Source organism: Crotalus tigris, unplaced genomic scaffold (assembly GCF_016545835.1).
Source record: "Crotalus tigris isolate CLP2741 ecotype Arizona unplaced genomic scaffold, ASM1654583v1 scf7180000019068.10715455, whole genome shotgun sequence".
In the NCBI taxonomy this organism is placed as follows: domain Eukaryota; kingdom Metazoa; phylum Chordata; class Lepidosauria; order Squamata; family Viperidae; genus Crotalus; species Crotalus tigris.
Genome location: NW_024097358.1, coordinates 8,843,248 through 8,868,200, shown reverse-complemented (window position 1 = coordinate 8,868,200; position 24,953 = coordinate 8,843,248). Strand labels below are relative to the sequence as shown.

The 24,953-nt window shown below is 38.6% G+C and overlaps 1 protein-coding gene across 5 annotated transcripts in view; it reads right to left on the bottom strand.

Annotated features, from left to right (window-relative positions):
* Positions 1–24,953, bottom strand: part of CACNB1 (calcium voltage-gated channel auxiliary subunit beta 1) — a 54,563-nt gene that overhangs the window by 4,766 nt on the left and 24,844 nt on the right. For 3 of the 5 annotated variants that reach the window (XM_039358999.1, XM_039359000.1, XM_039359001.1), the window contains 10 exons: positions 18,601–18,723; positions 17,714–17,850; positions 13,170–13,246; positions 12,340–12,500; positions 9,762–9,842; positions 7,872–7,930; positions 7,293–7,402; positions 5,065–5,216; positions 2,587–2,682; positions 1,900–2,085 (listed from right to left, as the gene is read on the bottom strand). In XM_039358999.1, the coding sequence (XP_039214933.1) occupies positions 1,900–2,085; positions 2,587–2,682; positions 5,065–5,216; positions 7,293–7,402; positions 7,872–7,930; positions 9,762–9,842; positions 12,340–12,500; positions 13,170–13,246; positions 17,714–17,850; positions 18,601–18,723 (1,182 nt within the window). Of the gene's footprint in view, positions 1–253; positions 2,086–2,586; positions 2,683–5,064; positions 5,217–7,292; positions 7,403–7,871; positions 7,931–9,761; positions 9,843–10,441; positions 10,462–12,339; positions 12,501–13,169; positions 13,247–17,713; positions 17,851–18,600; positions 18,724–24,953 lie in introns of those variants that run through there. The other 2 variants (XM_039359002.1, XM_039359004.1) reach the window with 2 other exon arrangements.

Here is a 24,953-nt window from a genome sequence, read left to right as displayed (position 1 = left end):
TACAAGATTTCAGCTTACATAGCTCAAGATCAAACTGATTGCTCTGTGGGACTACAGGTAGTCCTCCACTTACAACCACAATTGAACCCAAAATTTCTGTTAAGTGAGACAATTGTTAAGTGAGTTTTGCCCCATTTTAAGATCTTTCTTGCCACAGATGTTAAGTGAATCTAGCTTCCCCATTGACTTTGCTTGTCAGAATGTCACAAAAAATTACCAAAGGACACTGCAACCGCCATAAATATGAGTCAGTTGCCAACTGTCTGAATTTTGATCACATGACCACAGGGATGCTGCTATGGTCATAGGTCACTTTTTTCAGTGCTGTTATAATTTCAAACGATCACTAAATGAATTGTTGTAAGTTGAGGATTAACTGTACCTGGATTTTGGTCAAGTTCTGACACAATGCCATTTATATAGGAAATTAGTAGATCACTAGTCTATTGAGTCTCATCATGCAGACTCATAAAAAAGCAAGGAGGACCAATTGGGAAAAGGATCAACTTAAGTAGTAGCTTCATAGATATGTTTACCACTTCAGAGCCTGCACTTTTCTAAAATAAAAAGCATGTGACTTTTTCATCATATACTCAAACATCCATTTGAAACAAGGAAAACTCAAGTTTCTGAATGATCGGAACAGATTACCTTCACTCCTGAAAAAACAAACTATTATAATTACGGTGCAAATTCATATTTTCAACTGAAGAAAGAAACATATTAGATGAGTCTCATGCCAGAGGTTAGTTTACTAGATTTGCCTATTAATCTTTGAATTAGTTTAGGATTGCAACGGAAATTAACTTTCAAAGATGAGGGTCTTAGTTGAAGTAAAAAGTTAAGACATTGAATAATGTAATATGGAAGGTGCTGATTCTGACAAAATCGGGTGCTGTTTCTGATAGTTTGGTGTTGACTTGTCTACTAATTGCTAGGAAGCTAGAACGGGACATTGTTTTGATAAGTTTCAACAATGATTAGGTTTTTAAATAGTATATTATTTGGAGAGGCAGTAGTAGTGGATTTTTTTTAGATAACTCACTCCACTGGAGCTTCCCCAACCTGGTGTATTCTAGATGTGCTGAAGCTCAACACAGAGAATTTTCAGCACACTGAAAATTCACGCAGTTGAGTTGAAATCAATAGATCTGAGGAGTACCAAATTGGGGAATAATTACCTTTTGAGTACAGCCCTTTTCTACATTCTTATACTCTGTTTAGGAATACAATAGAAACATAGCATGGCAGAGGAGGTGAACGGTAGTGCAAATTCATCCAGAAAAAAACAATGGCGATCATGGGCACATTTGTGGCATAGTAACCCAGCTTTTGCGTTCATGTACATATATTGGCAGAAAGCTTGGTCAATTCCTGCATGACTTGGCAAGAAAGTGAAGGAAAATGAATGCTTTTACGGCTTCTGTGATACCATTTTACCATGATTAAAATAAATTGCAATATTTTCCTTAAACTCCAGACTCAACATTCTTAGTTCAGTTTTCTAGGAAGTATTGCTTGTTAAGACAAAGGCAGGGGAAGATGGAGGCACACAGGAAACCTGACAAGGCATCCTTTCAATAAAATTAGGGTGAATTTTGAAAAGGAAGAGGGGTCCTTAGCAAAGGGATTCATCCAAGAAGTGTAAAGCAGAGAGCGGAAGAAGAAACAGAGAGCAATCACCTTCACTGAACAGCAGTACCAAGAGTCCTTTGAGGGCAAGCAGGAGCCTTGTCTGAGGATCTCCCTTATTTCTTCTTTCTGGAGCAACATCCCAGTTTTTCCAGAAAGCTATAATTCATGTTCCTCAACCCGGATAGCTCCACTCAGCCCCTCGTCCAGGCTGCCCCTTCCACCCCAGAACCCCAGGTTGCGCTTGAGGGAGGTCAGCACTTGTACCTGGAGGTTGGAGACCGGGGCAGGGCTCGCAGCCAGGGCAGCAGTTGCCATGGTGCGGGTTAGCAGTGGATTGGGTGGATTGCTGCTAGGAGGATGTGTGGCCTTCCAGTAGGCTTCCAGGTACTCAGCCAGGTGTTCACAAGCATCTTCCAATTGGTTTTCATCCAGAATGATGTCAAACATTTCCTGCAGAAAAATAGGATGAAGAGTAATTAGTTCAATGGGAGAAATAGAGAAATGGGGGGGGTATAAAATGGGTTGAAATATCAGGAACAGCAGTAAGCAAAAGAGGAAGCTAGATAGATCGTATGAATAGAAGCCAGTGGGCTGCAGTAGTAGGTTTTTAAAAACATAATCTTCTCCAGTTTCCAGAGGGTAAACCTTGGGAGATGACAACAAAGAGTTGAAGAGAAGAGCTACATGAGCAACATAATCTTTCTCTACCATCTAAGCTTAGTTGAATCCTTCAGATACGATAAAAGATACTATCCCATTACTGTATTGAAAAACTATTGTAAGAGAGAAAGGGAGAAATATTTATTGCTATATATATGGGTGGTGGTGATGAGAAGAGGGCCAAATGCTCCATTTGCTTGGTATAACTGGGATTGGAAACATGGAAGGAAGGGAGAGAATAGTTGAAGAGTCCTGACCATTAGGATGCTGGCACCCAGTGTGAGAACTTACTGGGGGACATTGTGCCAACTTGTCTGATGCCACCATTTGAACATTCAAGTGCTTGGCCTGGGATTTACCTCTAGATTTCACCAACCTCTGCAGCACCTGTTGGAGAAAGAATACGTCAGGGCCCAACATAATGGAGACAAACCAATTATTAAAAGAGAGGAGGATACTTCCAAAGAACTCTTGCTCTCATCTTTCTCCTGAAGGAACCCCTGCAAATGTATGAACATTTATATACAGGGAAGAGGTATTCCCCTGAACACAGAGCCTTCATTCATCAGAGAAAATAGTCACAGGAAGAAGAATATATTTCATATTGTAGAGATAAACTAGCGATCTAGAGTGGATAGATTGCTGTGATAATAGAGCAAAGTTTTGCCTTCTGTATCCTGTCTTCATTTCCTAGCAACTTGTGTCAAAATGATTGTGTCTCTGCTTGACATCTTAAATAACTCCTTTGAGCCTGAAGAGTTTCTGAACTAGCTGGGCCAGTTGTCTAATTTGTGATAAATTATTTCCGTATGTGCAGTTGTTTCAAAACAGAAACAAGAAGCTACTGATGAATTTGTATAAACTATGTGATGTCTTTACATTTAACAGAGCATAATTCCACTTATGCATGACCACACTCAAAAAGCTATGCTCAAAATAATATTTTGAAAAGAGAAAACATGAAACACAACTAGCCTGGAGTGAAAACTGGAAAACTTTTTGGTCTTTGCTGCATTCAGGGACCAGGATAGGACCTGCTGTTTCTTCTATCTCAGGGGTGTCAAACTCAATTTCATTGAGGGCCGCATCAGTATTGTGGTTGTCCTGGGGAGGGCAGGTAGGTGTGGCCAGGGTGGATGCAGCCTACTGAGTGGGCGTGGCTGGAGTGAGTGTGGCCTACTGGGTGGGCATGGCCAGGTCTACATTGTTTGTGTCAAGGGTGCCTGTGGGGGCCTGGGCAGGAGTGGGACAGATCTAGGGTCTCTGGCAGAAGGGGGTGGGACCGGGGAAAGCGCCAAGGCATGGTCCACTGGAAGAGCCTCATTGTTCTTCTCAGGCCATGCAGGGGACTGGATGGTGCCGCGGGCTTCCCAGAGCCCTGGGCAGCAGAGATCAAATGCCCATCCTGGCTCTCAAGCACCCACGGCACCAAGCCCAGCCCCACTACCCCCAGGGGGTGCCCAGCTATACTTACCTCCTCCTTAAGGCTGCTGCTGCTGTGCTTGCTCTCCTTGTGGAGCTAAGACTGAATGCATTTCAGCATAGATGGCCACCACAAAATTGTACATTGGCTCCCAGGCAGCCTGGGCCGGGGCCAAGGCAGCAGGGGCCATTCCCTCACTGTTTCCAGGATGGCTTCTTGGGCCACATGAAACCACGTCGCGGGTCGCATCCAGCCCCGGGCCTTGTGTTTGACATGTCTGTTCTATCTCTTCCGTAGCATACTTATTCATTGTCTTTCCATGATCAAGATTTCACCCAAGCTTCACTTATATTATGGTTACTATCTTCCCATTACAAAAGTCAGATTACAATTATAAGCAGTTAAGGAGAACAACATTGGCAAATTAACCACTTTTTACATTTCTTCTGCTATTAGTGGTTTCTTATTTCAAATTTAGACCATTGAGGCATTCATTAAGATCCAGGGAAATGGAAACTAGTAGTAAAATATGAATGTATATATTTCTTAAATAAATAAACTCATTAAAGAAGCAACCTTAACGCTACCAGAATCATGCATGCAGGTATTTCCAAAAATGATCGGCCATATGGCCACAGGCCAAAGTAGGCAGGTTATGCAATTTTACTGGATTTGTTAAAATACGTTTTTGTGATAACCAGTAATTTTAATAATATAAAAGAAACAACAGGGTAAAGACATAAATAATAAAATAACAAAAGGAAGAAAATAAGGTTGTAAAATATCTCATACATTTCTGATCATCTCAGGAATATTATATTTTCTAGGCTGTTTAACATTTTCCTCTTTAAGAATAGAACTTCTGCAGGAATAAATCAACAAAAGATGTGCTGCAATTCATTAGAGACAGCACAGGATTTTCATGCAAAAAGTTCACAAATTCAATTCCTGACATGAAAAGGGTTGAGAAAAATTCCTTCCTGAAATTGTAGAGAACAGTGGCAGCCAATGAAAATAGTACAAAGTAAGTGCACCACTAGTTCAGTTCAACAATTTCTGGCTTCTATGTAACTTAAGCATTCTCCTCTATAATTTAACACTAGCCAGTTTCTGAAAGTTATTAACAGTTTGTGTTAATAATATGTATATATTTCTTATGTACTCTTTCTGAAGTAAACATTCCTATACACTGTTCTCACCTGCACATGCCCCACTGAGGTACCATAAGAATTTTCTAATTTATTTTAGCACCAAATTCTTCTATGGCCACCCACCTTTCTTTCCCAAACCAGGTGGAAGGTAGTTTGTTAGTAGAATCAGGTGGAAGAAAAAGGGAATTTGTTCACCTTTGGGGAAGATATCTTGATGTAGACAATAATAGGTGCTAATGAAGTCTTGGAGAGTTGAGCTGGATGATTAATGGTGTCTGCATCCAAGGCAACCAATTGTAATGTTCGAGCCAATTCAAAGATGCGTTCTATCTCACTCTGCACTTCAGCTGCCGAGGCAGAGAGCAAGTAGCAAAAAAGGAGAAGACAAGGTCAGCACTGCCATGGGGGGGGGGGGGAGGAATGGCAGCAAGTCATTGATAGTCCTAGAACAATTTTTCTCAACCTGGTTTTCTTCTGAAGAACTGGACATTCCAGTTATGGAATTCTGAGAAATAACATCAACAGAAAAGAAAAACAACAGATTTGGGGATGTCTTTACTGTTCCCTTCTGTAGCCTTTGTTCAATGCATGAAATGTAATCAATTATTATCCCACAACTCACTATTTTCACTGATATATTTAGGCACCACAGCTATAGCACCCATCATTGTGAGATTGTGGAAGAAGCTGCATTTGAAAAAGAATACACTTATTAAATCTGCCTATTTTATAGGACAAACATTAATTCTTTTCATTTCTGAATGATCAACAGTCAGTCTGATCCGATGACAGTTTGGCTTAAAGCCTGCCTCAAATGAAGAAAAGAAACTAACTGCCAGCTACAAGAAGCAAGTTTGAAGTATAAATAAGAAAGCTAAGGTCTGATTCATGGGGCCTGATACAGCAAGATATCCCCCAGGGCATTAATAGGAAGTATCTAGTCCTTCCTCATCACTTCTAGGATAATTTTTAGTGGAGTTTGTGCCACATCAGGACAGTAATATGGGCAATACACCATGTGGAAATGCTACCTGTAATCCAAAGTTATCTCCTTGTTTTAAATATTTCTATTTGGGTTTATTTTTTTATATAAGTTTTCAATTTAATGTGCAAAAATGCTATGACCTCAGTATGGTAGTCTTCCTCAATACGACCAGAGCCCAATTGTGTGGAACTCCCAGAATTATATAGGCAGCATAACCATTACTGAGAATTCTGGGAGTCAAAGTCTACAAATCAGCAGAGTACCAAAATTAGAAATGGCAGATACAAGAAATATCCCAAAAATAAATAAATAGATAAATAAATAAATCTAAATATAGAATCTGTAACCTTTTACAATCAAGTGATTTCTCTAACAGTGTCAGAGCATTAAGTCTATTTAAATATATGTCCCACTGAATTTAAATGGTCTTCTCCCAAGTAAATATGCATAGGGCTGCAATCAAAACATTAAGCATTGTTGCTGTCCTTATGAACTGAAAACCAAAAACATTCTTTTCTGGATTTGGTTTGGCTCATTAAGATCCTAGAAAATGAATGGAAGTGAAAAATAAGACTGATATGACTCTGCATTTTTCACTTCCCAAACACAGTTAAAAATAAAAAGAAATGTTTTAAACATTTTGGCAAGAACAATATTTATTGTTCTGGTTTTGAACACCCCTTGCCCCATTCTCTTAAACGTATTTCCCATGCTGAACTTAAGCATGTTAAATTGGCACTTGGAAGGAACACTGGAGAGCTTGTGAAGTTAAAGGTTACATACCCAAGACATCTGTATCAGGAGCACAGAAAGGAAGAGGATGCACAGACACAAGAGAAGGAAAATTGTGGGAAGGGGGGAAAAAGAGAAGAGTGAGTCGAAGTCATTGGGATGCCTACAAGATTGAGGAAGTCAAAACATGGGGAGGAATTAAACATAGAGAAGGCTGCTGACAAACCCAACTGCTTTCTCCTTTTTCAATTGTTGGTTGAGAAGGAACATTCTTCCTCACGCACAGAAGTGTATGTGATTTAAAATGATTTAAAATCCTATAATACTTCTGATACCATTGTCCATGCTCTGCATGTTTTAGGGTGCCCCCACTTCCATTCCTGGATACAGATAAATTCACGTTGTTGTAGAGACCATCCCAATGCCCTGCTCAAGGATTGTGTCAAAGGGGTTCTGTCAGGGAGAGGGGGAAAAAGACAACACTACAAAAATAAAATAAAATAAAAATAAAAATCAAATAACATCCAGGAAAAGATGTTCTCAACTGATACAGATCAGAGTTAGACAAGGCTTAAATAGTCACCATGCAAAATGTTAGTGTAATGTGATCTGCCTTCTCTTCCCTCCCACTAAAAAAATCCTGAGAAAAAATTTAGAAGAAAACAAAGATTTGAAGTTTTCTTGCAGGACCTCAACTTAGCCTTACCCAGACTGGAACGGGTACTGGAGCGCTCAATGATGGTGTGTTTGCTAGGATTGTTGAGGACTGAGCGCTTAGCAAGAGAGATATCAGCCGTCACACGCGTGATGGATATTCTGTGGAAGACATAGAGGGATGAATAGCTGAGGAAGCCAACTTCATTCGCCAGGTATTCCCACCAGATCACTAGGACATTTTTTCTGGTGTTACAGCCAGAAAAAGGATTCTAAATATCTGCCAATAGAAGTTTAATAATCTCAGCCCACTTAAACCAGACTGAAACTTGTTTCTCTTCATGAATAAGGAAAGGAGTTTTTAACAAACCACACCAAAAAAATCTAACTTCTTTCAGTTTTTATTTCAAAAAGAAACCTTCATCTCCTGGAAGAAAGAGGGGAAAATGTTTTATAGTCAGTAAAATGCAGGAAAACTTCTAAAATCCTGGAAGGCTGAAACTCTGTACCAACCCTCCCATATCTTATGACCTCTACTTGGATTTTTTTCCTGAAATCATATAGATGTGGCCATAAGATTTCCAGGTTTCCCCCAAGATCTCTCTTTTTCCCTCAAGGCTCCTGCTCACACCTGCCATCAAATCGGCGTTTCAAGAAATCAAATAAGGCTTTCTGCATCATGTCTGTCACCTGGGAAAATAAAAGGGAAGGGGAGAAGAGGTATACAGTTAAAAGTTAAAATTAAGTTAAAGTTAAAATCCAAAAGTTTGTATATTTGCAAAGGTTTATGCCAGCATTTGATAAAAAAAAATTGTCCAGTAGACTTCGGGTGTAAAATTCTTGGATATGTTGTAGTTTAATTGCCAGCTGATTCAATCTTTGTCCTCTGCATGATACCCTTTTGGATTTAATAGCTAAAATAGCTACCCTTTTGGATTTAATAGCTAAAACTAGAACTAAGGAGAAATTTCCTGACAGTTAGAACAATTAATCAGTGGAACAATCTGCCTCCAGAAGCGGTGAATGCTCCAACACTGGAAGTTTTAAAGAAGAGATTGGATAATAATTTGTCTGAAATGGTATAGGGTTTCCTGCCTGAGTAGGGGGGATGGACTAGAAGACTTCCAAGGTCCCTTCTAACTCTGTTGTTCTGTTAACTAGGTTTATATAGAAAAGCATGATTTGCATAACCATATTGGGTCCAATACAGCTGCATTCATATAAAGCTGAGCCATAATGCTGTCCAGAGTTATTTTGAGCTGGAGTTCATAAATGTGATGGATGATATATAAGGATAGATAGATAGATAGATAGATAGATAGATAGATAGATAGATAGATAGATAGATAGATAGATAGATTGTTTAATAAACACTGTAGTTGACTTCATGCAAAATATTAATATAAAATCAAAACCAACATGCCTTTGTAATAGTTTGACTTTATTTTGAATGATTCTGCTCAAGAAAGAGGAAGAGAGAATTGTTAATCTACATACAAGTATTACAGTTTAGTTTTCAGCTTTTTAAAATTGTTATAAGAATTCTCCTTAGCATTTTTATGGAAAAAGGAGAGTGTAAAACACTGAAAGTGGATTTAGACTGATAATGTAAAGACCTGGAAAGTCAACTATATTAGAAAGGAAATGACCATGTCTGGGCAAACAATTGATAGGCACATCCACAAACTATTCTAAACATCTTAATGACACCTTTGAAAGATCTTTCATCTCTCTATCTCAGATGGAGATTTCAAGGTTTAATAATGTTCCATTTCCCAATCATTTTTACTGGAAAATAGAAAGTAGAGAACCAGTGTGAAGGATGGAAAAAATGATTTATAGCAGGGGTCCCCAACCCCCAGTACGTGGCCCAATACTGGTCCGTGTCATGCAAATAACCAGTCCGCACAAACAAGCAAACCCCCATCCGTGAGATGCAGGCAGCACACAAAACCATGCACTCTCCGGTCTGCGGAAAAACCTCTCTCCACGAAACTAGTGCCTGTTGCCCAAAACGTTGGAGATGTTTTGATTTATAGACTCATGGGTCAAAATGGGAGCAAAGTTGAGATGAGCTGCACTAAGATGAAGCATCAACTCTCACTCAAATGCATAGAAGGGAGTTGGATTGGAATGACTTCTTTAGGGGTTGAAATTGTATTCAACATTTGATGTTCCACATGAAACCACAAGTAAAAAGTGAGCAAAAATTTGATTTCACTTCATTTAAAGACTGTATCTAATAATTTCCCAGTTCTGTTATAAATTAAACATTAAAATTAAAGTTTTGGAGCTGCTCTGGGACTGCACCAAAGTTTGTAAAAGCTACATACTATTCAATGATTTTAGGAGATGTATCTCAAATTTGAATGATGAATTGGCAAGTGAAAAAATATGTATAAACATCTGATGGCCCTTTGGAAATGTTTCCAGCTTCCCAGTAAAGTAACCAAACTCCTCCATATTATATGCCCCATATCACTGTTAATCCAACTTTCTACCCACATGCTCTATGCCTCACCTCATATCCTTTCAAAGATGGGCCCACAAGAATGATCGGTCGCATAGAAGGAACCACATCATATGGTGGCACATGCTCTGTCTGAGGACAAAGAAGAAAGAATAAAACATTAGGTTTGCTCCTGGTCACTTAACCTGTGCTTCCAGATTCTTATAATCTCAATCTCTACTTTGTGGGGATCCCTAGGGCTTGGCACTCTCTCCATTTGGTTTAATATTTACATGAAGCTGCTGAATGAAGTAATCTGATGGCATGACATAAAATATCATCAGTATGCTCATGGCACATAGCTTTATATCTCCATCCCTAGCCAACCAAATAATGCTATGGAGGTTCTTGGTATCTGGAGGCTATTGGAATCTGGATGAGGAAAAATGGGCTTCAACTCAACCCTAGCAAAATTGAGTAGCTCTGGGTTCAATGGCCACTAGGTCCTGAGGACTTTCCATTGCTTGTCCTGGATGAAAGCAGAACAGAAAACAGTGTGCAATTTGTGAACCTCATGGATTGGCAGCTCTTGTTTACAGAACAGGTGGCGGACATAACAGGAGGTCTCTGGACAGCTTGATATTGAGCATTACAAGTGGTCCTTGACTAAAGACAACAACTGAGCCCAGAATCTCAGTAATTAAATTTCTGGGAAACCTTCACTTGATGTGATATTTCATAAGCTTACTTACCGATTTTTGCTTCTGCTTGGCTATGTCCAGTGATCGCCATTAATGGTGGGATGGGGATAGGGATATGGGAATGGGAGAAGGGACAGGCAAGAGAAAAACAAACAGGGCATGCGTGTTATTGACAGCTTACACTTGCAGAAGCATAGGTCGGCACAGGAAGGGAAGGGAGAAAAAAAAACCAGGGCCAAGGAAAGCAGGCTGTTTTTCAGTATCAATAAATTAATCCTCACACCTACTAGTGTTGTGGAGAACAACCTTCCATCAAGCATCCAGTATGATCTCTCTTCTCCTTACTCTTCTTACTCATGGCAGCCCCATAATACTACAGGGCAATGGAGGAGTTCTTTTGCTCCTTAAGGCAAAGAACAAATTTTATCCCTCTCCCTCCACACAAATCAGAAGTTAAATCTCAATTCTGACAATGGGATAGGATTATCAAATGGCTGATATAGGGGTAAAGATGCAGGATACGCTTTGTAGTACATCCAACTCAATCTTGCAAGAGAGAAGGAGGTGCTTTCTCAAATCATTTACACCTCCATTTGAAAAGCTTTGGAAGATATTTCTGCAGAAAGGCATCTAGTAGAGACAGAATTAAGCACTCCCTTTCCTCTTCTTCATAGCAAACTAATATGACATGTAATTTAGTCTTGCAATACTTCCCAACCTTTATCTTGAATTGGTTTAACAATTAGGCTCTAGGCTATTTTCTTCCCACTTTCTAAGGAAGGCTCTGAATAGCCAACATTTCATATTCAGAGGTATGAAAAGAAGAGAATATTTGTGTAGAACTGTACAAAATTTTCATTCTATCAAACAGAACATATAGAACAGAATATTCATGAATATGGAATATTCCAATAGCTTTTCCTCTCCAGATAAAGAGAACATTTGTAATGCTGAATGTTCTCCTTATCTGGAGAGGAAAAGCTATTAGAAATTCCGTATTCATGCTTATTATGAAATGATTGCGACCAACAGGATGCTTTAATCCCATGTCTATGCAGGGCCTTTTTTCTCATAGAACGCCCATAACGGAGTTCCGGTACCGTTTTTGGATGGAACCTTGTAGGGTAGGCAAGGCGAGTTGTATGACATGTGTGAGTTCCGGCACTTTTTTTTTTTTTTTTTTTTAGAAAAAAATCACTGTGTCTATGTTATAGGGAACTGCAGAATTATTTCACCTATTTGCTATCAGAACATTCTGCTGATAGAATTTTCCTTACGTGAGCAAATGGAGAATATATTCTATTCCTATAATCAGCACAGGGAAGGCCTATAATCTTAGGGAAGAGTGAATGGGGATGTCACTTGCACAATGAGAAAATGGTTTGAATTTTCAATTTCAAGGATTTATACAGGAGGGAGGGTGAACTGAGAAAATAATTGGATGAATGAAATATTTCTTTCTTACCCTTCAATTATTTTATTGTCATGATATGTAAGGCAGGGAGGAACAGGAGAAAGGACACATAATCTGTTGGATCCATTTTGCAATATAGTCCACACATGAGTATGAACTAGCTGCCAATACATCTTTTAGCTCATACAGATGAAAAATAGGTGTGATCACTCGGATATACCATTCTTATATACTTTATTCACATGTTACAAATGTTATGAACACCACCTCTGTTTTTTTGCTGTCCAAGAGATTGTGCATTTAATTTGCCTCTTACTGTTTGAAGGCCATCACCATATTCATTCCTATAACTTATGCTCTAGATTCAGTATTGCCAATGGATGATCAATGACAAGATAAGCTCCCCGACATGCTTTTTGATCACCTCTATCCTAGCCACACAATGACCTGACCTTGACAAAAACAGCCTATACACACAAGCAGGCATCTTATCAGGACATAGCAAGCAGGTGCAAGTAAATAGGGGCACCATTACCTTCTTAAAGAAGGGGATGCGCTTGGTAGTAGAGGGAGGTGTGGTGACACTGCTAACGCTAGTTTTAGGGGTACGCTGGCTCTCATCGGCTCCTGCCTCTTCCTCCTCCTCTAAATCAAGGGCATCTGGGTCAAAAGCTAAGTTAGTCAGTTCCAAGGTACCTGGGACAAGGATGAGGTGAAAAGGTATGAGAGGTGGGGTGTGGGAGAGAGAGAGAGAGAAAAAGAAGGAACCAAAGAACAATAAACCAAACTGAGACAGTATGAATTGGAAATAGCAGGAGGTAAAATAAATTAAAAGGAAAGAAAAAATAAAGTAAAATAAAATAACTTAGAGAATGCAAGAATGCAAGAAAAAATGGGGTAGAAATTCCAGTTTCCATAATGTATTGTCCCATGGCAGTGGCTTAAGCACAGACAGGTTCTATTCATAAGCAGTGACTTATAGGAAGAGAGTCCTGAAGAGGCAGGGTGACCTATACTATTTCAGACAAGGCAAGGGCAAATGAATCTTTTTTGTTATTTGCAAATGCAATTTTTTATTGTTAAGAGAAAAAAAGAACAGAACACCTAGCATCCTAGAAAGTAGGCTGGGCTAATATACATTTGAAATGCATGTTATTGACTAGCATAAAGGCTTTGGGGCAGAAAGTGAGAGATAAATGTAGGGGATATTCGAATATAGAATTCCCATGGAATCTCATTTTGCTGAATGCCTAACATCACCCATAAAGAGTCTCGTTCTCAGTAAGGAGAGATACAGGACTTTTCACTTAGGGTGAAAGTAGAAAAACAGTGAAAGCCATTGTCTCTGAGAAGGAGATGCCTTACCACTAGCAGGTGGGGTGGGTCTCCGGGGACCTGTCACCACATCTCCCAGGCTGGAAGTGGAGTTGTCTCCTGATTTACTGCAAAAATAAAAACAAACCATTAAAATAAGATGTGGAAAGATGAGATTGTGGAAAAATCAGCTGTAGCTCAGGAGAATCACCATAAGATCCAAGCTTGGCAACTTCACTCAATAGAAAATTAACTTCTTCATTCAGTTAAAATTTCTGATTCTTGGACAAACATTGCTGCAGGATAACATTATTTAATTACCTATTCATGCCACCTGATATGCTTCCCTTGGATAACTATTACTTGCAACACAATTTCATCTAGTTCCTGTCTTTTCAGTATATTTTGGAATCAGGCGGCTCTCTAAATCAGGGCTTTTCAACCAGTGGTACGGGTACCACCTGTGGTACATTGGCATCTGGCAGGTGGTACACGAACATCCTAGAAAAGGGGTAGCGGGGAGGAGAATGAGTTGAACCAGTGGCAGTACCGCACAAGCCTGAGCTAGAGATGGCTGAAGCTGCAGGGCTGTCAGGGCTAAGCGGAAGCGCCAGGATCAGCGCCAGGCTCCAGCTGGAGCTCGGCGCTGATCCTGGTGCTTCTGCTGAGCCCAGAAGAAGCACCGATCAGCTGGAATGTTGCAGCATCTCCAGAGTTTTGTGATTTACATTCAGATGCTTGGCAACTGATTCATATTTATGACGGTCACAGTGTCCCTGGATCATCTGAAGTGACCAAAACCTGCTGCAACCACCCAGCAGACATGGGGAATAAAAACCAAACACCCCCTCACCCTATTCACACTGCCAATCCTCAACAGAAATGCTCACAACAATGGAAACCTCAGACAGGAGGAAGAGCACCACCGGTGGGCAGGCAGGTGTCTTGCTCGGCTGTGACTCGGGGGGCACTTTTTTCAGTGCCATTGTAACTTCAAACAGTCACTAAGCGAACTGTTGTAAGTCGAGGACTACCTGTACTTTATCACTTTTTTCCTTTTTTTTTTTTTAGTCATCAAGTTTTTGACACCTTGCTAGGCGACTGGTCGTACTTGGATATTGCCATATCCTAAAAGTAGTACAATGGGTGAAAAGGTTGAAAGGCCCTGCTCTAAATCTAATGTGATAATATTTTGTGAAATTTGAGGCATATTTTTAATATAGATATAAAACATTTGCTAACCATATTCAGCTTCCAAGAAAGTTGCTCTCCTAATAATTAAAGTTTGCAGATTGCTAAAAAAAATTCATTAGAAAAAGGACTTGCAGGAAAAGGATCCAGTAATTAAAAGATTAGGAATCATGAGAATTAAATAAATTTGAAACTAAACTGCTTTTATACACATTGTAAGGAGAGATTATCTTTTGCATGTATTTAAGAGAAGAGTTAGACTGTGTGAAGGATTCTGCAGTGTCTCTCAATATGTGTTATGTTTGCTGGATATTTTGAATGTTTTTACTTTGGTTGTGAGCCATTCAGAATTACAGCACATATGATGGGCAGCGATAGAATGGACGAATGAATGTCCCAGAGATTTTAAGATCCACAATGTACAATGAAGGTTAATGAGGCTAAAGATTAATGAGGTGCATGACAATTTTATTTCCTGAAACACTTGATGGTAGCAAGAAAGATGAAACTGACACCCACCTTATACTCTAAAGCAGTGATTGACAACATTTGCAAGCACCAGGTGCTCCTGTACAGTTTTGCATAATGACATGGGTAACTAAACAGTTTTTCAAAGATGGCCCCACACATGAGCAGACTCAGCTGCAAGATCTTATTTAATTTCATTTGAAAATGAGGACATCTCATAAGAACACTATATTTAATAAGATTTAACACTCAGATGAGATATTGGTCATCAGTGATGCCCAGAAGAGAAGAGATTTAAAAAAAGGGACAAGAAGGCAGTTAGACCAGCACAATTTTGTCCTTTTGTACATATATTGATCTTGCATGCTTATAAAAAGGGATGGATTTGATCCAGCGTGCTGATTGCTCTCTTGCCTCTTTGGATTCCTTCCTAAAAATGTCATTGTTGAAAATATTTTTTTAAAAAAATATATCCTTATTTTGTAGTTTTGCAGTTTCTACTCAGAGAAGTTACAAGCTCTATATTTTTAACTCTGTTCTAAGGTTGTACAAACTATTTTTTCTTAAAATTGTATGAGTCAATGTAGATTTCAAAATTTAAAGAAATTTGTTTTTGTTTAAATCAGTTTTCTTCAATCACTGCCTTCAAAATATGTCAGATCAGCATTTCTAACATCCTGGGTCACCCTTCCACTACGTCATGCAAGGCCGTTTTTAGGAAAAACCAAGCTGTCTCATTGATGGAGAATGTTTGGTTGTCCACCTTGTAGCAGATGCTAAATAGGGCTCCCTAATGCCCAAAACAAAAGTAGTGCAGCCTCTTTCCTTTCCTCAGCTAGTCTTCCTTTCCACTGTATCCTTCATTTCAGTTTTGTTAACACTGATTGTTCAAAAATATTTACATCATTTGTTCAATTATGCAATTATCCATATGATATAAATTAACACAAGTGACATCATATGAATAATTTTATATTTATAGGATAGGGTTGATGTTGTTGGAATAATAGGTTTTGTGCTATGATTTGAGTGCGTATATAACTTGCCCAGAGTCACTTGGTGAGATGGGTACTATAGAAATTTACTGAATAAATAAATTACTTCATTAAAAATATTTACAGTATCCTGAATTTCCGGGAAGAGTAAAATAACTAAATTCTTCAAATATAACTACTGTAAGGGCACATTTCACATTGGTTTCTATACATCTGTCCAACCAATCTTCAACCCAACCTCTCTATACTGCAGTTTTACAAACCTAACAACTTTAAGATGTGTGAAGGCAAATATACATGTCCAAGAATAATGTTGCAGGATCCAATCTGAGTTGGTCACTGGGAACAGAGATTTAGTCTTCCAAGCTTTTGGACTGATGCTGGAGCCCATCTTCAGGGAATGTCTGTCACACAGAAGGTGTCACACACATTCTGGTGAGAGAGAAGTTCCCTGAGGATGGGTTCCAACACAAGTCTGAAAGCTCGGAAGACTAAACCTCTGGTCCTGGTGCCTGACCAAGATTGGATTCTATAAGATGTGTGGATGAACTCCCATGTTGCCTGAGGAATTCTGGGAATTGTCAAGTTTGAAAAAAAAACTGATACATGATATGTGTCTGATTTCCCCCCTGTGGCATCTCTAGTACTTTGTTCTCCAAAACCTTTGTCAGGCAATTTGAAATTAGTCTTGTTTACAGATGGAAAATCTAAAAGTTCAAGAACCTTGTACTCACCTGCAAGGGCAAACAGTAAGATAAATTAACTAAAATTGTCTCAGCCTTATCTCACTGCTATTTTTTAACCTGAACTCTGAACTCACATATGTGTGTATATAATCTGCAGTTATAATTATAAAAACCACTCCTGTATTAAGTCAGGCCAAGTGCCCTTCCAGTCTTGTGCTTTCCCATATGATTCGAAGCAGGTAATAGAACAGCTGGAAGAACACTAGGAACATTCCCACCCTAATACCTTCAAAAAAATATTCCATTTTAGAATTCTGAGTGTCATGGATCCTACCCCCCAGAGCTCTCTCTGGATGCAGGTTCAGAGGAGGAGGGGAAGTTTAAGTTGGCAGAGGAAAGCACGGAGCCAAGTGTTGGTCAGGATCAGGGCTTGAAGAGCACTAGCCTGACAGAGCTGCCTCAGATAGGTTGATTGGACGAATGACAGGCTGAGGCTGAGCCAGGTGAGCCACAGCTGCAGCAAGTTGGCCAGGACTCCAGGTAGGACTGGGAGCAGTTGCTACCCATTAGCAATGAGGAGGAATGGAGTTCACACCTCCTCCCAATCCAATGACGCATAGAGCAGAGAGGAGACAGGCATAATGCTGGTCATCTAGACTACTTGTGAGGATGCAACTTTGTCTCTCATGAAGGGCTGCACCCTTCATGAGAGACATTAAGTGTTGCCTACTTAATCCTGCCCTCCATTGCTGGAGCAACATGCCCAGTTCTGCGCCTTGTGTGCTCATGCTGTGTATTTTGATCTGTTCCAGACCTGTGCAATGGGGCTGCTTTCTGAGACCTGTTGGGAGGAGGTTGACTGTAGATTCTTGCTGTCTGTGCATTTATGAGGAGGGGAGCGGGGCAGCACACTGAATTGCTAAATTGCTAACAGGCATTGAGGTTGAAAACATTTCTAAAGTTATCAGGTGTAGAATTTCCCTGGGCCTTTAGTTCAGGGATAGGGGACTTGCACCCTTTCAGATATTTTTGGATTCTATTAACAGTATTTTCAGCTTCAGCTAACATAAGTCAGGAGTAACAAATGGTTATGGATATAATTAAAAAAACAGTGAAAGACAAAAGGTTTCTCTTGATCAGATACAATACCAAGGATTTAGCTTTTCTAAAAACAAAACTTTTAAAATCAACTATTGGAGCACTGAATTGCAAGGTAGTTCCTCCTCCTCCTCCATCCAATCTCATCCTATCTCACCTTGAGCTAAGCCGATGTTGTCTCATCTTTAGTTCCTGTTGCATCCTCATATTCTCCAATTTGACCGGGCTTGGGATGAAGCCCACTTCACAAGCTTCTTTAACCAGACGTCCAATCCACCAATCATTGTTATATTTCTGTAGCAGAGAAAATAGAAACAAATGTATAAGACGCATAAAATGAATGAGGTGGAAAAGAGAGAGGAGAGCCATTCTGCGTTGCTCCTTGTTACCCATTGATAAATACTATGGTTTTCAAATTTTCATATCATAAATCCCACTAATCATTCTGGGTCTCCCCTTAGCTAAAAATCAAATGTCTCCAACAAGGATATAATGTATGTATGTGTGTTTAGATATACATTAGACATGTTTACAGAACTCTTTTTCTGTATTGATCAAGTACCATACGTTTTAAGAACATAAAAGATGCATTAATACTATTAATTATATTGACAATTATAAAATGCGATCTGATGGGACTGAAGCAGCGTTTCCTACTGTAGGAATAATTTTATGTAAGCCCAGATAAAAAATAATTTCAAATAATGAAAAGGGAGGGAGGGGGCAAGAAAGAGACATTGGTCATGTTTAATTTGGCACCTAAATCAAACCCCTCATAGTTTTCTTTAGTCCCATGTACAAATTATTCCTTCTCTTTGCATGCTGTACGGGAGACTGATGCCTCTGCTTCATTTTACTATCTTTTTCTGTTTTCTGATTTAAGGGTGGGAGTCATGCCCTACCCAGATTATTACTACTGTAGATAGGACCAGTAGTAAAAGTTCCATTGTACACTGCTCTGTACATTTTATAACCATTGAGATTGGGGTGAACCTTTACATTTCCTCATCGGATTGTTTCTGCTACCTCATCTGGACATCTTACCTCTTTGATATGAAGGAAGTCTTTGGGTTCAAAGCAAATAGACATGCCTTGGACTGGCACATCATCATTGGGAGAAGGATTATAGCCCACATTTGTCCTCACAGCAAATGCTACTGGTTTGGTCTATAAAACAACAAACAAAAACACTTCGATGGAAAAGCAGAGATGAGATGAGCACAGCCTATAGATCCAGAAGCTACTGTCTAACATGGAAAATAAATTATGCAACTTCTCAGTTTAAAAACAAATATACAAAATTGTTTATATATCCATATAAGAGGAAGATGCTGGTATGAATGAGTTACTTCTAACAGCAAAGATAGGTTTTGCCATTGATCATCTAGAATAGATTGACATCCCAGAACTCAGAGGACTGAATGACTGAAATAGATTCCTTGAGATCAAAAAACACCACCTCAGTAATCTGTGTAACATAGAAATGTAATCCTTAAACTAACTTTGCACATCTCTCAATCTAGCATCTATGTCACTGTTCTTTGATCTTGGCAACTTTAAGATGTGTGGACCTCAGCTTCCAGAATTCCCCAACCTTCATCTTCTTAATATAAGCTTACTACAGGTGATAAGCTCTAATTTGTGGTAAGAAATACTTGTCATTTTCTCAGTTTGCCACAGAGGAAAGACAGAAGAGAGAATGTCTTTTTCCCATTCATTTCTGATATCACCCCTTGTTTGCTTCAGCCATATTTACTACATACGTATATCTCTCCTGCAAATTATCTTTAAGGAAAAGTGTCCCTTGTCTGATTAAAGTTATCTGTTGTGCTGCCCTTCCTCATGATATGCAAAAATAACTTAAATTACTAAAGTCAGTAAAATATACACTATTGTTATTATTTTGGTTCATCACACAGTAAGCCAGATGTTCAGATTGGATTTGACATTTTTGTTCACCTATCAAGTCCTTCCCAAGAAACTGAGATAGGCAGATATTAATGTTTGATAGTGTTAAAGGAATCATCACAGCATGTTTATAATAATTATTGAAGAAATAGAGGGGTTAATTTTGGCTATACAAGACTAAGCCTTAAGAACAAATGTGTACAAAGTCAGGTTGAAAAAACAGCAACATTCAGCAAATGTTACCTCTGCAAAGGAGCTGAAAAAAAAACAGCTTTATAGTTGTTATAACATCTAGTTATATTTATATATAGTTATAACATCTAGTTATAATAGCTGCTGCAAGAGGATCACATAGACTGAGTAGAAACAACTGCATGACAAAATAGCAACAATGGTGCATCAGAATGTCTTCAAGAAATGCCATTTGCCTACAGGTGTGATCATAAAACAGACAAAATAATAAAAAATAAGGAAGCTAAAATGCTCTGAAACATTAGAATACAAACAGACAACGACCTACCACATAACACACAGACTTAACAATTATCCAAAAGAAAGACAAAAAAGTCTGGAAATAGCAAAATACAGGAAGTCCTCAACTTACAACAGAATCATGGTTTATAGTTCAACACCCTCAGAAAAAGTGATTTACTACCCATCCTCACAATTACAATCATCTCACCATCTCCACCAAAACATGATTATAATTCAGGTGCTTGGCAATTAATTTACATTTATGACTGGTTGCAGCATCCAATTTACAACCTTCATAGCCAATTTCTGGCAAAAAATGGGAAAGCTGGATTTACCCAACGACCATATGATTTGTTTAATAATCATGGTGATTTACTTTGTGACCACTATAAAAATGGTTGTAAAATTGAGTTTGGTGACCTGATGACTCAACCTATGACTGCACCAACTTAACAATGGAAATTCCAGGCCCAAGTATGATCATAAACCAAGGACTACTTGTAAAAGAGGAAGAACTGCAGAAAATCACAAAGATCTGTAAACAGAAATAGAATGTCTATGACAAAAGAAAGCAAAAATAGCACCAATAGTAATAAGCTCCTTGATCTCAAAATATCTGGAGCACCACTTGAACACCATTGGCATTGACAAAATCATCATCAGTCAATTGCAAAAGACAGCTTTACTTGCAGCAGCTTATATCTCACAACGATACTGCTAACACCATAAAAAATGTTCCAGGTCCTCGGGAAGGACTTGATAGATGGATAAAAATGCCAGATCCAGTCTAAACATTTGGCTGACTGTGTCATAATAGCTAACTAGTAGAATAAGCTACATTGGTGTGTACAATGCCCATGGGACTGAAGTTTTAGGAACCTTTCCAATTTTCTTGCAGTTGTTTTGATTATGAGATACATTTCTAGACATTTTCCTCAGTTTTTTGTTTTGTTATTTGGTGAATTTTGGTAAAGTGTTATTTTATCAGCATTGCTAATCCTTTTGAATCATGAGAAGTGGATGGGTATATAAATATTGTTCCATATTTTAAAATGTAATTGTTTGGTATCTGCTTTTTTCATATTGTTAATTAGTTTGATGCTACATAAAAATGAAAAACAACACTTGAGCTCTCCTCATCCCAGAGGCCAAGTAGCAAAAAAGAAACAGGTAAGAAAGTACACCATCATTCTTAGTGCAAAGCACATCTGATGCCAAGACTTTTCAGACCCCTATGGGCAGTGGTGGGATTCAAATATGTGAACAACCAGTTCTCTGTGTGGATGCCGCTTCCAGAAGTCCATTCTGAGCCTGGGCAACAAAAAATTAGCTACCGATTCTGCCGAAGTGGTGCAAACCGGCTGAATCCCACCACTGCCTATGGGACCCCAATCTGAAACTGTAGTCAACAAACAGCTACAAAACCTGCTGAGAAAAGCAAAGGATGAAACTTTTGGCTTGAAGCCCAAGCAGAAAGGTAGGAATGTTCTGGGTGCCAACTACTCCTACTCAGTTCTTTCTCCTAGATCATCCTGGCAGCAAGAAAGCTGGACCAGGTCCCAGCTGCCTAAATGCTTCTAGACATCCTAATTGCAAGAAGGCAGCAACAGGATCCGCCAAAAGCTGAAACAGAGGGGACTGGGAGATTTCATTAGCTAATTGCATCTGTCAAAATCATGAGGCTGCAGCCAAAGGGAGCCTCCTTTTTAGAAATCTGGTACTTTACAAAAGGATACTTATTGTCATGAACTGCTGTCATGAACAAGACCCTAACAGAAATCTGCTGGAAAGACTGCCATCAGATATATAGGTAAGAAAGAAGAAAGGGGAAAATACATACTGGTATAAAACAGAAAAAAGAAAGAAAAAAATAGGAAGAAATGACTTCCCCCTTCATTAAGACAAGTATAAACATTTTCAATATCTTAACACTTCTCTAATATTTCAACCAAAACTCTCTTCATCCCACATTTCATCTATTATCTATTGGCAAATAACAAAATCTCATATTTCAATCTTAATAAGCAAGAATCCATTAAAAGTGCATACTGATGCCTGTCTATACACTTTAAACAAATAAATCATTTTCATAATTCTATTCTGCACTTTACCCAATCATTTGTCATTTTCTTTAAAACTCTTCTTCTCATGTCTTATATCTATAAACAAATTTTTAAAAATGAATCATTCAAACTTAATCAAGATAAATTCCATTAAAGCAACAAATTTCTAGAAACAACAAATTGAAAATCTGAATCTTTAATTCCTTCAAGTAATGTCCTAAATCTCCTCCAAATGATAAAACCACAACTCTTTAAGTTAACTGGACTTTGGTTGACTTCCTGGCCAACTCTATGCAGGTTTCTTGGCAACTGTCTGGAACCTCACCTATCTCCGAGATGTTTGTTTGAATTCTCAGGGTACTTTATAGGCTTTATATTCCTTGGAGATCTCCCATTCTTGTATGGAGCAGGTCCAACTTTGTCTAGTTTCTGAGTCCAGGCAAAGTTGGCCAGATGCTCCCTCCACCTCCCTCCTCCCAAAAAAATAGAGGTACTGCTTCAATATCATATCAAGAAAATTTCAGGCTGTTGCCCATGCAAGTTATCAGCCACCATCTTAAACCCAAGAACAAATCTGAGAACCTATTTTTTTAGATTACTCTTTTTCAAACTTGGCAACCTTAAAATACGTGGACTTCCAGAAGCATGTTGGCTTCTGGGAGTTGAAGTCTACACATCTTTAAAGTTGCCAACTTGAAAAATACTGTTGTAAATCATATTTTCCTTTGATCCAACTAATCTGGTTGCTTCTTTCTTTCTTAATATTATTTTACTGTTTGTTTGTTTTAAAAACATCAGTCCAATAACAAATGGTAGCTCTTATTGTCTGAGTTTTTATTTTTTTCAAACATAAGTAAGTACTGTACAGACTTCCAATCCCTGTTTTAAGAGATGCTGCTGATAGATCAACAATGGTTTTCTTTAGTCTTTCTCAGGCTACTTTCTGTAGTTATTGTGAGCAGGATCTGCTATTCATGGTTGGTGCTTGGAAAATAGCAACTGTGAAATACCTGTGGTGAACAGGTGCTGAGACGAGACTTGGGACTGTGCCAATCTGCAGCGAAGGTTCATGTTTTTTGTAGCTTTGCTTTAGCCAGTTCAATTAATAAGAAATATTATTAAAGCTATTCATCTACCTCCTGAATTGATAAAGCCAATTGATTAGCCAAATTAATTTGCAGATGACTGGCCAGCCAAGGAATGTGGAGTCTGCCTAAATTTGGGCCAATCTCTTTGAAGTGGAGGTAGAAGACCCAGGTATCACATCTAAACTTGAGATTACTATGAAAATCTGTAACTGAACAGATCTTTTTGGAAATTCAAAGTGGCATATCCCTTCATTTTATCTTCATAGCCCTGAAAAGTTGGGCTGACAGAGAATGATTGGTTCCAAATCACTTAGTAACATCTCTGGTGAGTAAAAATTGAACTTGGCTCTCCCACATCTCAATCCAACATCTTTATTACCACATTACACTGCTTCAATAGCATAATAGTATGCAAAAAATAATCGTTTAAATAAGATAATAAACAATCTGTAGAAATGTAAGGCTGGGATAAACAAGGGAGGTAAAAAGCAATATAACTGAAGGCAAGACATCCAAATAGTATCACAGAAAATATAATCTTCATGATCTTTTAATCAATTAGATACAAAATGTAGGTGGTATCTTCGTTTTGTTACCAGTTGTAATATATTCTTAGCCTGTTTTCAAATGCTGTTTGCAAAACAGACAAAACAAGATGGACTGACAAAACATGTGAGAAAGGAAGAGATTAACTCTGATAAAAATAAGGAGCGCTTTCCCCATTCTACAAAACAGAGGGGAGGCAATCAAGAGACAAAATGTTGAACCTACAATATTTGATGCAGCCCTCTAGATTAGTCTTTTAGGAACATGAATTTTAATACGTGAAAGCTTGCTTATTTCACATCAGCAAGATGGTGCCCACCAGAAATGCCCCCAATATGTCACATCGTGTATGAGAAAGCTAGCTTTTTGTTAGATTTCATATACACCATATATTTTGGAAAAGAATGGGCATATATAGGCAATAATATATCATATATAATATAATATTGAGTTACATGGAATCTTTCATCTGGAAGAATCATTTGAATGATTTAGTGCAGGTTATTATATGATAAGATAAAGCATCAATAAAATTCTGAAAAAAGTGAAAAAGCCCTGAGTGATAACCCAGATCCTGATGTCCTACTAAAAATCAGGTTATAGTTGGATCTTGCTTACTTGCAACTGATATAGCCACTTAGAGCCTTTTTGGAGTAGTTACATGAATGGATTGGTTTTATAAGAATTACTATTCTTTAACATGGGGCAATGGGATAACAATTGTGGGATCATATCCTAAAGCAATGGCTGGATCCATGCACTGAACTATGAATGTCTCCAACTTGTTTTAATTGAATCTAGTGAACTGAGCTTAGACAGCCATGAGGCACTTTTGTGCCTGCATAAATTGATTTGGGAATTTTTCTGAAGCCTAACTAAGGAAGATCATCCAACCAAGTGGAAGTTTGTAGTGATTTGCACATCCAGAAAGTAGCTATTCTTTCAGGTCATCTGCACACTACATTCCAGGGGGAAAGGGTATGGTTCCAACTGCATGACAGCAAGGAATGAGAGAAGACTGCATAATTGTAGAGGGGACCATTCCAAAAAAGCACCTTACAGAAACTTCATATGTTTTTCCTTTATATAGTCCCATACATGGGAAATCTATAGATAGTACCACCAGGAAGTTTCCCATTGTAGTTAAGTAAAATCTAGGTAACTGCAACTTGTATTTATTATTTCTGGCTATAATTTCTGCAGTAATGGGAATCAATGTCTCTCTTTCATGTATTAGTACTTGACGTCTCCCCTCTCTTCTTCTCTCCAGACTGAACCTCCGAGGTTCCTTCATCCTGTCCTCACATGGCATGACCTC